The 15,062-nt window shown below is 53.2% G+C and overlaps 1 protein-coding gene across 4 annotated transcripts in view; it reads right to left on the reverse strand.

Annotated features, from left to right (window-relative positions):
• Nucleotides 1–991: 991 nt before the first annotated feature.
• Nucleotides 992–15,062, reverse strand: part of Rab11fip4 (RAB11 family interacting protein 4) — a 121,721-nt gene continuing 107,650 nt past the window's right edge. For all 4 annotated transcript variants that reach the window (XM_023565006.2, XM_013152192.3, XM_023565005.2 and 1 more), the window contains 10 exons: nucleotides 14,894–15,028; nucleotides 14,623–14,658; nucleotides 13,434–13,533; nucleotides 13,070–13,173; nucleotides 12,044–12,184; nucleotides 9,408–9,489; nucleotides 8,814–8,951; nucleotides 8,578–8,736; nucleotides 7,279–7,422; nucleotides 992–6,485 (listed from right to left, as the gene is read on the reverse strand). In XM_023565006.2, the coding sequence (XP_023420774.2) occupies nucleotides 6,369–6,485; nucleotides 7,279–7,422; nucleotides 8,578–8,736; nucleotides 8,814–8,951; nucleotides 9,408–9,489; nucleotides 12,044–12,184; nucleotides 13,070–13,173; nucleotides 13,434–13,533; nucleotides 14,623–14,658; nucleotides 14,894–15,028 (1,156 nt within the window). In that variant the 3' untranslated portion in view covers nucleotides 992–6,368. The remainder of the gene's footprint in view (nucleotides 6,486–7,278; nucleotides 7,423–8,577; nucleotides 8,737–8,813; nucleotides 8,952–9,407; nucleotides 9,490–12,043; nucleotides 12,185–13,069; nucleotides 13,174–13,433; nucleotides 13,534–14,622; nucleotides 14,659–14,893; nucleotides 15,029–15,062) is intronic.

The raw sequence follows: 15,062 nt of genomic DNA on the forward strand, positions 1-15,062 counted from the left end.
AGTAGTGGACGTTCTCTAAAGTGGGTTTGGGAGGGCACCTGGTGAGGGCATCACCTATACAATTAGTGGCACCTGCTCTCATCCCTCTCCAGAATGGTAAATGGAGGCAAGTTCAATGCCCCCTAAAATAGGTGGTGTCCCCTCAAAAGACACAAAGTGCCAATGTGGGACCTGTGAATGTGACCTTATTTGGAAATAGGCCTCTACAGATGTCATCAAATTAGGATGAGGCTAAAATTTATCTGAAACTCAGTTCAAATTAACTGGGATATCCTGAATTTTTAGTGGACAAAGGTGAAGACCCTAGCTGGGAAGAAAGGAGGAAATACAGATTGAGAACCTACACCTCCCAGTGTTTGGTGCTGGCTCCCTTGGGCCCAGGTGGTGGTGGAAACTGGAGAAGGGGGGCTGTGGGAATGACTATGGCCTGCATTGGAAGGTGGAGGGTCTGAGCCAAGTTCCCGGGCTTGTAAAGCCCTTGTAATACATGGAACCCTGTAATAGTAAGAGGAAGAGGCAGATGAGAGGGCGGACATCTGGATGACTCAAACCAAGGTCACTTTGGGACCTGGGGGCATGCAGAGCCCAACACTGGCAGGTCTGAAACAAGGGCTGGAGAGGAGGGTGTAGGCCTGTGACCTGGGGTATCATGGAGGCTGCTGGGAGGAAGCTTTGCCCAAAGGCCCCACCAGATAGACCATGGGGGGCCCTCCTTGGGAAACGACATGATTGTTTGCAGACTTTTAAAACATCAAGGCCCCAAGGCTGGAATGGGGACCCTGTAAGGACTTGTGGGAGCCACATCTCCTCCCCCTGGGAACAGCAGGCTAAAACCCTGGTGACTGGAGGGTGACCCCTAGCACCAAACACCCCAGGCATTGCACCAGCAGGCCTGCTGTTGGTAAGGGAGATGTCACGGTGAGCCTGGAACCAGAAGCCAGGCTTCTCTTCTTCTGCCCATCCTCCTCCAACCACAGAAACTCACAGCAAGTCAGGCAAGAAAAGCCAATGATTTATTTACATCTTGTCTGTACATTAGTTCCCTGGAAGGTGCCTGCCGTGGAGAGCCTGCTCCTAGCTGGAGGAAAGCAGGCTTCAGGCGAAGAGCTCAGGACCTGGGACTCAGCCTTGGGACCTCACCCACACTTTGCTCCCCAGGACCTGAAAGTGCAGGTCCCTCTCTAGCCCCAGAACTGTTTCCAGACATGGGCTCCTGAGGCAAAAACACCCAAGTTGAGTACCATGGAGTCAAAACAATCTAACTCCTGACCAGTGAAGCCATGTGGGCAGTGTTTTTGCCCTGGGCCCCAGGAGACCCTGCCCAGGGTGACAAGAGCTGGACAGAGGGGAGCCAGTGGGACGAGTCCTCTCTCATGCACCATCCCATCGAGGTCCTGACACAGTCCGGTATTATTAATGGCACTCTGGTCTGAGCACCTTCGGCAGACGAGGGCAGCTGGGCAGGTATTGAGAGCAGGCAGGGAGAGTAGCAGCCTCTTCCTTCAGCCCCGCTGGGGTCCACAGCTGTTCTATACTCCAGAGCTGTGGTCCTTCACCCCCCAGGGAGGGCTTCCTCTGGAGGCAGAGTGGATACTGTAGCTGCCACAGCACCTTGACATCCCTACCAGGGCCACTGCCCCAGGTTAAAAGTGCACTCTGCCCTCTATAAATATCCACAGCAAAACAGGAAGAGGATTGTGAGAGACATTGTTTTACACAAAGTTACCCTTTTCTGGGAAGCAAGGCTTCTAAACTATCTGCAGGCTAAGGGCCTAAGCACCCTCGAGCTTAAGACAATGGAAAAATTCTGTACAAGACTGGGTGAGCCAAGGAGTGGTGGGCTGATACTCATGGATGTGTCCTCGAGCAAGGCCTTACACGGCGGAGGCGCAAGGCTACAAAGCAGACGTGTGTTACACTTCCAGGGCTGAGGAGGGAAGGGGAGAACGTAGAAAATGGGGCAGTGGGTAACGCGGAGAATCCTGTACAGTGGTGACAAGGGAGAAAGGCACACGGACAAAGACCCCAAACCATGCAGACAAAAATCACAGCCTGCGCAGCACAGCAAAGCAACGGCCCCCACAAGGAGTCAGGGTCACCGCTGGGATATCAGCACTTAGGCCTGCAGGAGGTGGCCAGGGATGCTGTCCTTGGCTGGGGCTGACACCCCAACGTGACAGTCACAATGGAGAGAAGGGGGAGCCTACAGGGCTGGGGCAGTGAGGTCATGGGGGAAACCCAGTTCCCAGGAAGGACAGCGGCACACCCCCACCTGGTTCCACACTGAGAAGGAACCCCTTCTGGAACACAGCTGTTCTCTTTCGGTGAGCAACTGGGGGATGGCAGAGGGGCTCAGGGCTGTCTTGCCAGGAAGAAGCCCACGGTTCCAGTCCTTACTGCCTTCCACCAGTGCACGTAGGGTAAATAGGGCATCAGACCGGGAGGTCCCTATGATCAGTGCTCCATGCCCCTCTAATTTGAGGCCTTTAATGGGGCACACTTCAGTCTTACCAACTGTAAGTGCCACGTTAGGGAGGGGACCATGGGTCCAGAGAGGAAGCATGGGAGTCAAGACTGTGGAGGGGGCCAGTACCAGCACCTAAACGGCCCCTCCTCAACCCGGACTCCACCTCGGCCCTCGGCAGGGTCTCTGGGGATCTTCACATGGTAACTGCCCAAAAGCCTGCCCTGTTCCAGTCACATCTACAGTTTGGGTTGGCACTGCTCATGTCTCATACACACAGCACAACAAGAGGATCGTATTTCTCCTTCTTTTGCTAGGCCCTGCCCAAGGCTTTGGCTGGCTGTTAAGCCCCTCAGTGGGTCAGTCTTGTTAGGCCAGGATCAGACTGGCCAGAGGACTGGCACCTGGAGCCTCTGTGGCACAAGCAGGCTGCAAAGAACGGGAACTTCCTTCAGCTGCTGTCAGGAAATGGGCAGAGTCCACAAGGCCAGTGACCCCTCCTGCTCTGTGGTACAAGTAGGTGGCTGCTGTGGTCCAGACTGCTTTCAGGGGACAGCTCTCAGCTGACTGTTCTAATCCCACTGGGGTGTGAGTCTTGGTCAGTATATCCAAACACGTGTCACTTGGGACTATGGGGGCATCAGGCAGAGCCTGCCACCCACTCAGGCTCAATAACCTTTCAGCTTTGAGAACAGCAGGATCCACCAGTCCTGAAGGCACCTGGCCTCCTATCCTGGGCAAAGACCATTCGACAGCATCACTGCAGGAAAAAGCCACCACTGACTGTACCCACAGAGGACTGGCTTTCTTCTAGCCCTGGCTCAGCAAGCCTCATTTCCTCTCTGTTTGGGCAATGACCTTCAGGATAAAGGGGCCTCTCCTTGAGCTATACCTCAGCATCACTGGGGAGGTCTGTACAGTTCCAGATGCCAGGGCCACACCCACATCAGTTAAATCCAGACCATAGGTGTGTGGGGTGTGTGTGTGTGTGTGTGTGTGTGGTGGGGGTGGGAGCCCAGTCATCAGAACTTTCGAAAATCTCTTCAGATGACTCCTGTGCACAGCCAAGGCTGCAAACTTCTCTTCCAGGATATGGTGCTTCAAGAGGTTCTAAACAGAGTGGCAGCTCAGTGTCAGGTAAAATGTGCATTTTTTTTCTTTCTGGTACTGGGCAGCAAATCCACTGAGCTGTATCTCTAGGTCTGTTTTTTGAGACAGAATCTTGTGTTGACCAAGCTGGCCTCAAACTTGCATCCTCCTGCTTCAGCCTCCTGAGTAGCTGGAATTGCAGGCATGTGCTATTCACCTGGCTCAAAAGCACCTTCTTCTACAAAAACCCCCACTTTCCTCAATTGCAGAAAATCACCCACTAACTTCAGGCAAATTTCTGGTAATTCCTATTTGTTGGGGTTGTCAAGTTTGGCAACAAATAAAAAATAGGAAATACCAAACCTCCCAGAGAAGACACTCAGATGAATTAGAATCAGCTGGAGTGCTCATAAAAATTTTCAAGGCCTAAGCCACACCTACACTGATTAAACCAGAACATCCGGAGATTCAAGTTTTTAAAACCTTATTTTCAACATGTCCCAAGTACGGCATGGATCATATTTATTCTAAAAGTTAAAAGTTATTTGTTGTTTAAATCTGAATTACCAAGCATGGTTTTGGAGCCTGCTCCAGGGGCTGGGGACCTGAGACCCTGAGTTGTCTGCCTCAACTTTCAAGCCCAGCAGTGCATTTCAAAAACACAAGATCATCTTAAAAAACAAGCTGACTGATGAGATTTTGTAAGACATACATCCTGGTTGAAGGAAGTAAGAAGGTGGGCTTCGTGGAATTTAATTCCTCAGTTAAAAGGCCGTCTGGCCTCTCCGGCACTGGTCTCCAGCTAGGTGGCTTCCAGACTGCATTTCCTGGCACACTCAGTTCTCCTGGCGCCCCCTACAGGGAGGAGCCCGCAGGGCCTTGCAGGCCGACAGCTTTCCGCCTGCCCGGTTTTCCTTTGGCAGACCCCTTCACCTATTGACTCTGACCCTGGCCTCCGCTGCCTTCTCTGGAAACCTGCACCAATGCAGCTAAGGAGCACACATGTGTACAGTACTGAACCCCAGACTAAGCCCTTCACAGGCCAGGACCCTGACTTCACTGGCTTCTGAGGGATACCTTTTACTAGCAAACCCGGACCAACACCATCAACTGTCTTTTACCCTGAAGTCATGGCCTACTAGCAAGTTCTCAAGACACCCACTCCTCAGGGGGTCTTGGCCTGTGTCTTCTCAGACTCGTGGTGAGCCCAAGGCGACCTGGATGCCAAGAGCTGAGGCTCCCAGAGACCAACTGTTACCCAGACTGCTGGGTGTAGATGGCGATAGTCAGTGCAACCCCTTATATGAAGCAAGAAACAAACCCCATACATACAATTATAAAGAGATCTAACAAACGTGCAAGGCGATGGCAATGGAATGAAGCTTGGTCCTGGCCACAGCCCTGTCCCTGTCAAGCGGGAAGCACAGCCAAGTCCCAAGCCTTTCTTCCACCTTCCGTGCCCTTCCTTCTCTGCACACACATTTCCTGCTCCTCCTGGCATCACCCCAGCCTTGCTTCTTACACTAGATGTGCTTAGGAAAACAAGGAGCTACGGGGGAAGAAATAAAACCACATGTTGTTTCTACCAACTTGGGTTAAGGAAACAAATCACGAGCTATACAAAATGGAGATAAACTGGAACACTCAAAGGAAAGTACAGTATCTACTCCAAGCCCCCAGAATAAAAGATCACATTAAAAAAATCCATGGTGTGAATTCCCACCATAGGTCGGAAGACTAAGGTTTCTCTGCAACTCTGTCAACTGTGCGCCTCCCCCTCCCTCTCCCTGAGGCAGAAGAGCTCCCAGGGGGCAGAAGCAGACACCGGTCTGCTCCTCAGGGCGAGGACAGGAACGTCGTGCTTCCTAGGAGCACCCAGAGCATGGACTCCGAGACCCAGCCCAAGCACTGCTCTCAGCAAGCCATGTGGAGCCATGATGGGTGGGACAGGCCTTGGCCCGCATCAAGACGCAGCCTAGGGAACAGGCTCCTCCCCAGAAGTCGTTTCTTTGGTTGCTTCTCTCAAGCACTGGCCTCACACACCTCCATGTCCCCATCTCTTCCTTTCTTTTTGATTATTTAATACCCAAGTGAATGGTGCCTATATTTCACTGTTTTAAAAACAGAACAAAAGCAGAAATGGGAGGTAGGTAAGCAGGGATGGAGCAGACACAGAGAACTTAAAAATGCTAAGAACCTCACCAGAAGACAACGGCCCATGCAGCTGCCCAGTGAACCTCTGGTCCCCACGCACCCCAGCCACACAGGGCCACGCCCAGGGGAGAAGCTCCTCCCACACCTCTTCCTCCCCTCCAAGCCTCAATACCCAGATGTGAAAAGTGACCAGAGAGCCTGGCAAGGACAATGTCACTCCTGGAAAGCTCACCATCTTGCTCCTATTCCCAGCAGGTCAGGCGGGGTAAGAGCCCTCTCCCTAGGGTATTTCCTCCTCCTCATCCCCAGAGGTAGAGTCATTTTATCCAGTATCTGAAACACGCGCTTCCAGTTCTCATTATTACAGTAACTCCTGAGAGCACATCTTGCCCCCTCACGCTTCCAGGGCCCTCTGCCCACTGCAAAAGGCCCACAAAGTGCAGGCACAGTTCGCTGTGCAGGGGTCACTCATAACCACGGCCCCATGCTCACCCTACCATGCGTGTGCTCAGGGCCCCTCCACGCGTACAACAGCACACGGTATGCATGGCAGCCAGAGGTACATTTATAGTGTGAATGTGAGTGTGGAGCTGGCCTGTGTCCCTGAGCAGGCCTGCCCCTGGGTCCCAGGGTCCTGAGGCTGCTCTGCAGGTAGCCTGGCTCAGTGTTTGATCTCCAGGATGGAGGGATTATGGTCCAGGATGGCCAGGATAATCTTGTCCATGTACTGCCTCAGCCGGAAGTTGATCTCCTCCTGTTCCTTTAGGGCTTCCATGAGCTGTAGGAATAGGAAAGATGGTCAGGGGCTGGGCCTGAGCTGACCACAGTCCAGACTCCTGGACTTGCAGTGAGCCAGTGCCCGATGACAAGAGGGGCCCTGGGTGAGGTAGCCTCTGGCCAACCTCAGCACTCAGAGGCCAAGAGTCTGTGGCAATGCAACTGGTCTGTGGAGAGGCCAGAGTGCTCCTTCATAAAGGCTGAGAACACTGCCAGAGGCATTTTAATGGACAGTCACATTCACAGTCCCAAGGCCGAAAACTCCTGGGGCCGCAAGCTGTGTCTTCCACCTGTAAGGGGCACCCTCTCCCCACCCCAGCCCTGCCCTGCCTCAGGCAGCTCTCAGCACATCCTTTAGAGTGCCAGCTCCCCCAGGGTGCCAGCTCCCCCAGGGACTCCTTTAGACTAGAAGCCTCATCTGAGCTCTAAGTCCCAGGCAGAAGAAGGAAATAAGTGACATGGGGTCTTCATTTCACCTTAAAGGACTGTTAGGTATTTTGGTATTTGTGACAAAGTGGTCCATGACCAGAAAAGCCTGGGTCTCTCCCCCTTTCAAACTGGAGGAACCTGTGTCCCTGAGATGTCACACAGCCCCAGAGTTAGCTAAGTGAAAACATGTGCAAACAAGAAATACTGGTTCCCTTGCCTGCTTGGCAGCAGGCAAGAGACCCTTGATGGGTCTCTATGGAGGAAGGTGCTGGCCTGGCATTTGGGTTGTGGGAAGCCTGGGGCTCACGGTTTCAGAAGGGAGGAAATGGGAAGAACCCACACAAAGGACAAGAGGACAGGGCTACCTCGTCTCGAGAGGCTGTGTCTATTTCTGCAGCCAGAGACTGGGCTTTGGTCTGGGTAGCAAAGAGGTTCTTTGCTTCATAGAGGCTGAGGCTCAAGATCTGTCCATTCAGGTCATCATTCTGATCCCGTAACTTGTGATTCTCCTGCAGGGACAGGATAAAGATACCATTACCAGTTGGGCATGGAGGTGCACGCCTGTAATCCCAGCACTTGGGAGGCTGAGGCAGGACAACTGTTGCAAATTTGAGACCTGTCTGGGCTACAAAGTGAGCTTAAGGCCAGCTTGAACTGCACAGTGAGACCCTGTTTCAAAAACCAAAAACCAAAACCAAAAAACCAGCCAAACAAAAAAACCAAAGATAACCATCAGCTCCCAGAAGCAACGGAGCCTGCTGGAGCCCAGTTCTTTGCATCCACTGCTTCCCAGTGGCCACCAGTTCCCTCCCTGTGTGTGTCACAGCCAGTCCCAGTGCCCTACAGATGATGTGGTATCAGGGTATCAGGGTGGAGCGGTTGGGTCCTGGTCTAGGGGCCTGGTGTCCTGCGAGTTCATTGGCTTGGAGGGGTAGTTTTGGTCCTGCTCAGAGGGGCTGTCTCTGGGCAGCTCTGGGCAGGCAGATGGCTCATTCCCACGGCTCCTCAAAGCCAGGCTCCAGACTCCCTCTCACTGGACAGCTGCTTTGGGTGTCTCTGTTCCTGAGGACAGCTTACCCTAGGGTCACGACCCCAAGCTCCACCTGCTGCCTGAAGGCACCTAAGGCTCAAACCCGAGACCTGGGAGCTCCTCTAGATGGGCTGGGTTTAGGGTTCCTAATGGGCACCTAGCCACCAGCACCTCTGCCACAGGTGGTGATACAAACTCAGAGGTGTGACTGGGCCACAGCCTCCAGCTGCAGGGTCTGGCTGAGCTGGGGGACCCGAACAGACATCACACCCGCAGGGTACTTACTCCTCTCTCATGACCCACTTCCTCACCCTCACTGCCGGACTGGTCTCCTACGAACGCAGCACTCCCAAGAACTATGTGAAATGAGAGCTCTGCTTCTGGAGACCCATGCCAGTCAGGCACTAATCTGTAGCTGGTGTCAACTCATCCTCACCCCAAGCACCAATGACAGGACGGTAGTGTGCGACACGAGAGAAAGATCCTGGGACCCATCAGAGAGCCAGAGCTGTGGCTTGACCACTTGAGGTGCAACAGGCTGGCTGGCCCTGATAGTTTAACAGTGTATGTACTGGGGTAGTGTTCTCTGCACCGGAATCCCAGAGGCTTGCTGGGTATCAGCTCCCAGGCCCACCTGCTTTAGTCGCTTGACCTCATGCTCCAGCTCCACCTCTCGGGCCCTGGCATTAAACTCTCCCAAGCTAGAGGAGGAGCTTCGGCCCCTGCCCGTCCGCTCACAGTCCAACTTGTACATCTGCAGGTGCTCTAGCTCCTTCCTCAGGTCTTCGATGAGCTGCAGGGGGGGACAGGCCGGTTGGTGAGAGCAGGAACACTGTGGGGAGCCATAGGAGCCTCAAGCCTGGGACATACCTCCTGTGTTGCCTCCCGCTCCTTCTGGAACTCGAGGCGATTCTGCCGGAGCTTGTCCATCATGCGCTTATACAGGTCCATCTCATCCTTGAGCCGAAGGCTGGTGTCCTCTAGCCGGTCGGACATGCGCTGTCGCTCCTGCAGCCAGAGACCCAGTCAGGGCAGGAGAGTTTCCTGACACGGGCACATAATGCCCAGGCACTTCCCTAGGGAGCTATTGGACACCTCAAATGACAGAGCTCTCTGAGTCATGGCTTACAAAAATAGCCAGGTCTTCTACAACTCTAGAAACAGTGAAGAACATCTCAGGCCTCTAAGGTCATCCAATGGTGCAGGGGAGCTGGGAAGAAGCTGTTACCGCGAACTGGAAACTAACCAGGGTCCTTCAGGACCATAAGGAATGCACAGCACGTGCTATATATTCACGGTAGAAAACTCGGCAAGTCAGAAACACACATCATCATTCACATGTTTCTGGCAACTTTTATGGTACGGCAGTTTTTTTAGAATTTCAGAAACTTAAAACTAAAGGCCCCTCCCTCGTGGTCAACAATGCTACTGTGGATTCAGACCTTGCCCCAACCTGCTGCTCACCTCGTCCAGTTTCTCTGTCTGGGCCTTGAGTCGTGACACAGTTGTTCTAAGCTCGGTATTTTCTTCCTCTAATTGCTGCACCCTGGGGAAAGAAGGAGGACACAATCTTAGGAATGCGGAATGGAAATCATTTCACAAGAGAATGACAACCTGCAGCTCTCTGCTGCTTGCTGGAAAAGGGAAAACACAAACAACACAAAAAGGGAAAATATAAAAAAACAAAACAAAAAAACACCTAAGAAAAAGAGACAAGCCAATTGTGGTGGAGAACCCTATAATCTCAGCACTCTGGAGGGTGAGGCAGGAGAATCATTGTATTTGAGACCAACATAGACTGCCCTGTGAGTTCAAGGCCAGCCTGAATTGCATGGAGAGACCATGACTCAACCAAACCAAACCAAAGCAAACCAAAAGGGAGAAAAAAGAGAGACAATAGCTGTGTGGAGGCCGGGGATGGTGGTGCATGCCTGTAATCCCAGCACTGGGGAGGCCAAGGCATTTTCTCTGAGTTTGAGGCCAGCCAGGGCTACAAAGTGCATTCAAAACCACCCTGAACTACATAGTTAAACCCTATCTTAGAAAGACAAAAAAGAACAGTTATGTTGAATGATAAATATATGTTAAACACTCCTAATTCAGAAGTCTAAAAGCTCCGAAATCAAGAACATCCCAAGCACTGACATGATCCCACAAATGGAAAATCCCACGAGACTGTTTCATATACAAATTTAAAATTTGTATAAAATTACCCTAGGTGATATATGTCACTGTACATGAAACAAATCAATTTCATGTTTAGACCTGGGTCCTTTTCTGGAGATATCTCATTATGCATATGTAAATATTAAAACATCTGAAACAAAACCCTGAAATCTGAAACACTTCTGGACCCAAAGCATCCTGAATGAAGTACACACAGTCTGTGTACCCTTGAACTTCCTGTTAGCAGCCAAAGCTTATTTTTCCTCAAAGAGGAAACATTTGTCTGAGTAAGTGATGGGATCACAGTGTGTGCCACTCTACCCTGCCGCAAAGTGAATTCCTTTTCCATGTATCCTTTGAAGCCTCAAAAAACCCAGGAGGGACGTTTTTCTGCTAGACTGAGAAAGTCTTCCTGTCATTGGCTCTGATGGGTCCTCCTGTCAGAATTTGTCCTTCGAAGGCAATGGTCACATATGCTCTCCACACTCCCGCCCCAGCAGCTCTGCAGGTGCCCTCTGTACACTCAGGCGGCTGCCTCTGATGTATACAGGCCCTGGCTCCCGTGGCAGTGGCCCTGGGCCGGTGTTCACACAGGGCTGTTGGCAGTGATTCAGCAGCAGACAGAACCTGGTATTCAGGTGGCCTGGGAGTCAGGGGAGTTGGAGGGTCAGTGTGCACAGCACCATTTCTGGCAGATTCCTGCAGCACACCCTGAGATGAGGATGGGTTCCTGGCATCCACTGCTGCCTACAGGGGTCCCTAGCAGAGCCTCAGGCCAGTGCCAGAGAGGAATTCAGACCCTCTGGGGAAGGCGGCCTGCCTTCAGTGACCATGTGCACGAACAGCGCCTTGGGGAGCTGTGCAGGGGCAGGGTTAGGAGATTCCTGGGATTTATATGCCTCATCTTCTGGCCCACTCTCCTGCTGTCTTCTCTCAACTGGGGTTACAGGCACCCCTGTCTGGCAGCCATCAGTAGCAGACAGGTGACAGCTTTCACCCTTAAGGCAACAACCTCCCTCACCCGAACCAAAGTGTATAAACAGCAGCTTTTACAGCACAATTTCAAATTTAAGATGCGCCCCGCCGATGAGGGTGACAAAGCAGGTGCCAGGCACAGGGGAGCTGGGAAGGGAGCCTCGCACAAAACTACCTGCCAGCCAGTGCTCAATACACTATTGCTAGGCTCCAGGATGTATGTAAGAACAGTCAGGGGCCAGGCAGCTTTGGCTAACAGCAAAGGCAGAGCAAGGCCTTATAACGGGCAAGTGTGCCTCAGCTCCCCTCTGTCCCCAGGCTCGGCAGGGAAGATAGGGAGGGACAGCACACAGAAGGGGGGACGACACAGTACACCTGAGGTCACGGGCTAATGAGGAGCCAGTGCAGAGCCCATCCTGTACTGCCTCATTCTCTGCTTGCTTCAGGTTTCAGCAGTGAAGCCACGCCTACACCTGAGGCACAAGTGCCCACAGACTGGTTTTTTATTCCCCTTGGCATCTGGCTGGGGTCCATCTGCCCAGGTATTCAGGGTCATGAGGATCTGACACCAGGGGGAGCTCCAGCTCTAGCCATCAGAGCAGGTCAAAGCTTCTAACTTTTTTTTTGCAGGCTGGACTTGAACTCACTGTGTAGCCCAGGCTGGTCTCAAACTTGTGGCAATCCTCCTGCCTCGGCTTCTAGGGTGCTGGAATTACAGGTGTGTGCCACCACACCCAGCTCTAACCTATTATCTTGTGGACATCTGTATTATTCCATTTACCTGACATAAGCACTCTTCTATGGATTCCCTAATGAAAACATCCATTTTTTTTTAAGGTATCAAAATGGAATTACTGGAATACGGGCTCAGTTTTCCTGTCTATGTAACAGGCACACAGTCTCTGCTAGGGCTGAGGCTGCAGGGCATACAGAGGTAGCAGGCTCTGGGCGCTGTGCACCTGGTGTTGAGCAGCTCCAGCTCCGTGCTCTTTTCCCGCTCCAGCTTGCTGTAGGCCTCACGGTGTCGCCGGGCTTCCTCCTCCAGCGCCTGCTCAGCAGTGGTCTCCTGGTCCTTCACCATCTCCTCCAGCTCGTGCACTCTGGGGGAGGGTACAACTCATGGCATGTTCTCATGGCCTTTGTCGTCTCCTCCCAATACAGGCTGTGGCACAGGAAGTCCTAACATGTCTACTAATGGAGGTGGGGAGTGTTTTCTAGACCTGTGGGCCAGCAGCTTTGCTGATAGATGAATGAGGGCCCCCAACATCTAAGGAGAGGTGTGTCTGTCACATGCACCAGAGAGGTGCAGAGGACATTTGACCATGAAAGAGGGGGCAGCACAGGGAGGGTAGTAGGCCTCACACTGGACACAGAGTTTCAGGTCGCATCTCTTTGCTCTGCTTTCCCAACCAGGGCCCCTCTGGGCAACAATTCAGCTTGTTCGGCACCGTTACTCCAAAAAATGGGTACATCCTGGCCAATGGCCCCAACATCCCAGACCTGGGAAAGGACCAGGCCCATGAATGGTTCTAAGCCCATTACTTGTGGCCTCTCTGGCCCATCAGTCTCAGGTACCCCTCACTGCCAGCAGATCATACACCTGGCTGACCTGGGCTGTATAAGAGCCCACCACGGTGTCCCACAAGGTAGGGGCCCAGGTCCCAAACCAGATACCAGGTTTCCTGCATCTGAAGAGGACAACTGAGTCCAGCACCACTGCCGAGTGCTGGGAATGTTGCACTCCACGGACCTCCACACACAGCAGTGCTTGGACCCATTCCTGGTTCCCCCGTGCAGCACTGGTCCCCAGGAAACCCTGTTACTGCAACCAATGAGTCAAGAGACCCCAGAGTCTGTCTCAGACCATTCTGGAGGCTGTACACCTGGGAAATCCTTTGGACCAACAGTCAAAGTTAAGCTCCAGAGGACAGAGGGTCAGCCCTGCAACCCTCAGAGCAAAGACCACAGCCCGACCCCAGCCTGACCTGTGTACCAGCTGCGTGTTCTCCTGCTTCAGCTTGCTCTTTAGGTCCCCGTTGGTCAGGTTGTCATTCTCCAGCTCCGTCACCTTCTTTTCCAGGAAGCTCACCTGCATGGTGGGGTAGGGGTGGAATGGAGAAGGCTTCTGAGGCCACAGCACTGAGAAACCCATGTTCATGACTGAGACCTCTAGATGACCATGCATGAACACAACAGTCATGGGAGGGGCAGCCTGAGACCTGTGCCCCATCCCCTACCTGGGCAGCTACAGAATCTCTCAAGTCTCAGATGGCAGCCCAGAGTGCTCCTCACTGCCTCCAGGAGCAGGCACACATTGAGTCCCTTCCTTCTACACCACTCAGGGTCTACCTTTTCCGTGATGTCATTGTCACAGGAGTCAATGCTGTCCCGGAACAGATCCTCTGTGCTGCCGTTACTGCTGCTGAAGTTGCTGTTGTGCATCAGCTGCCTGCAGGTGTGAGGAGGGCGGCGGCTGTGGAGGCCTCTCAGAGCTCAAGCCATGGGCTGGGCAAGCATCTAATGCCAGGAACCCCAGTGAAGCAGGTGGCCCTCACTCAGCACAGGAGGAGCTGAGGCCTGAGCTCCACACCCTGCAGACTATGCTCAGAGGACAGCAGAGGAGCTGCTATGCCCATCTCTCCAGAGCCTCTGGCAGCCACAGCCAACTGGTCACAGCTCCTTCCTGCCACCTCTGAACCCGTTTCACTCCAGTGCTACTGGCAGCTACCAAGCGAGCACGGTGGGCCTAAGGGGCCTCATCTTCCAGCTAGAAAATGCCACAGAGGTGGCATGGATCCACAGGTCTGCCCTGTGGGCCTCCACAGGCTCCTTGTAAGGCATGCTCCCCTCCACTCTAGGGCTCCATCTTGGGAAACCTAAGGAGGGTGAGGGGAGGCAGAGCCACCTGCTCCTTTCAGGGAACTCAGCTGAGGGATGAAAATGCAAACAGGTGGACACTTGAAGAGGTCACCCCTGGAAAATTCCAGCTGCTACCCTCCAGTGACACCCCTTTCCCTATCACTCGACAGGCAGTAGCCAGGATCTGGGCCATGTTAGCTCTGGTCTGCAAGCTGGGTGCTCACTGGCAGCTCCGAATTCCCTGGGTATGGACCTGGGCCAATCTGTGGGGAACCAGTGTCAGCTGCTGCAAGATTTCCTCAGACAAGGTGCTCTGATGGGGGGCATTGCACTGGGTCTCTGCCAGCAGGAACACAGCTTCTGCTCCAGAATGGAGGGAAGGCAGCTGGGGGTGTGCTGTGTCTCTGGCACCCCACAGATTACCCAGGCTGAGGTCACTAAAAGTTGAATGATGTTTGGTGCAGGGCAGGCTTGGGAGGAGGCCAAGGAGGCGGCTGGCCTTGCTTCTCAGAAGCAGACCTGGCTGTTCTGCTGTGCCCCTGGGACAGCCTCATGCCTCTCTGCTCATTTAGCTGCACGTAGCACAGGCTGTGTTTGGGCTGATGGCATGGAGCCCTAGCCCTAGGCAGCAGGGGCACATAAACAGGAATATCTAGCAAGGGCGGGTTGGGGTGGTTACCGTCCAAAAGCTGTGCTAGAGATCTTCCGGTTGGGGCTAGAGAGAGAAAGAGAGAAGAAACAGTCACTGGACAGATGAGGTTCTGGTCTACCCTGACTCCCATGCTGAAGACTGACTTTTTCCTCCACTGAAGGGACCTCACTCATCTTCTTGGTCCCCAGAAGGGGCAATGTGATTTCTTGGTCCTGCTAAGAGAGTGGGTGCCTGCCTGCTGCTTCTCCCCCCCAGTCCCAGCCTGGTAGCTTCTGCCACCACTGGGCTGCAGCCTTACCTGTTGGCCTTCAGGTTTTTCAGCCTGGCTTCCAAATCATTCAGCAGGTTGATCTTCTTGCAGCACTGAGAGCAGTACACATCGAGCAACTCGCTGTTGTATGCATGCCGCATCTTCCTCGGGGTCTGTCCCGCACTGATCCAGAGAAGGGGAGGAGATCACCTTCTCA

The sequence above is a fragment of the Cavia porcellus genome, unplaced genomic scaffold (assembly GCF_034190915.1).
Source record: "Cavia porcellus strain 051 isolate PalLab524CR breed Dunkin Hartley unplaced genomic scaffold, mCavPor4.1 scaffold_6, whole genome shotgun sequence".
Taxonomy (NCBI): Eukaryota; Metazoa; Chordata; class Mammalia; order Rodentia; family Caviidae; genus Cavia; species Cavia porcellus.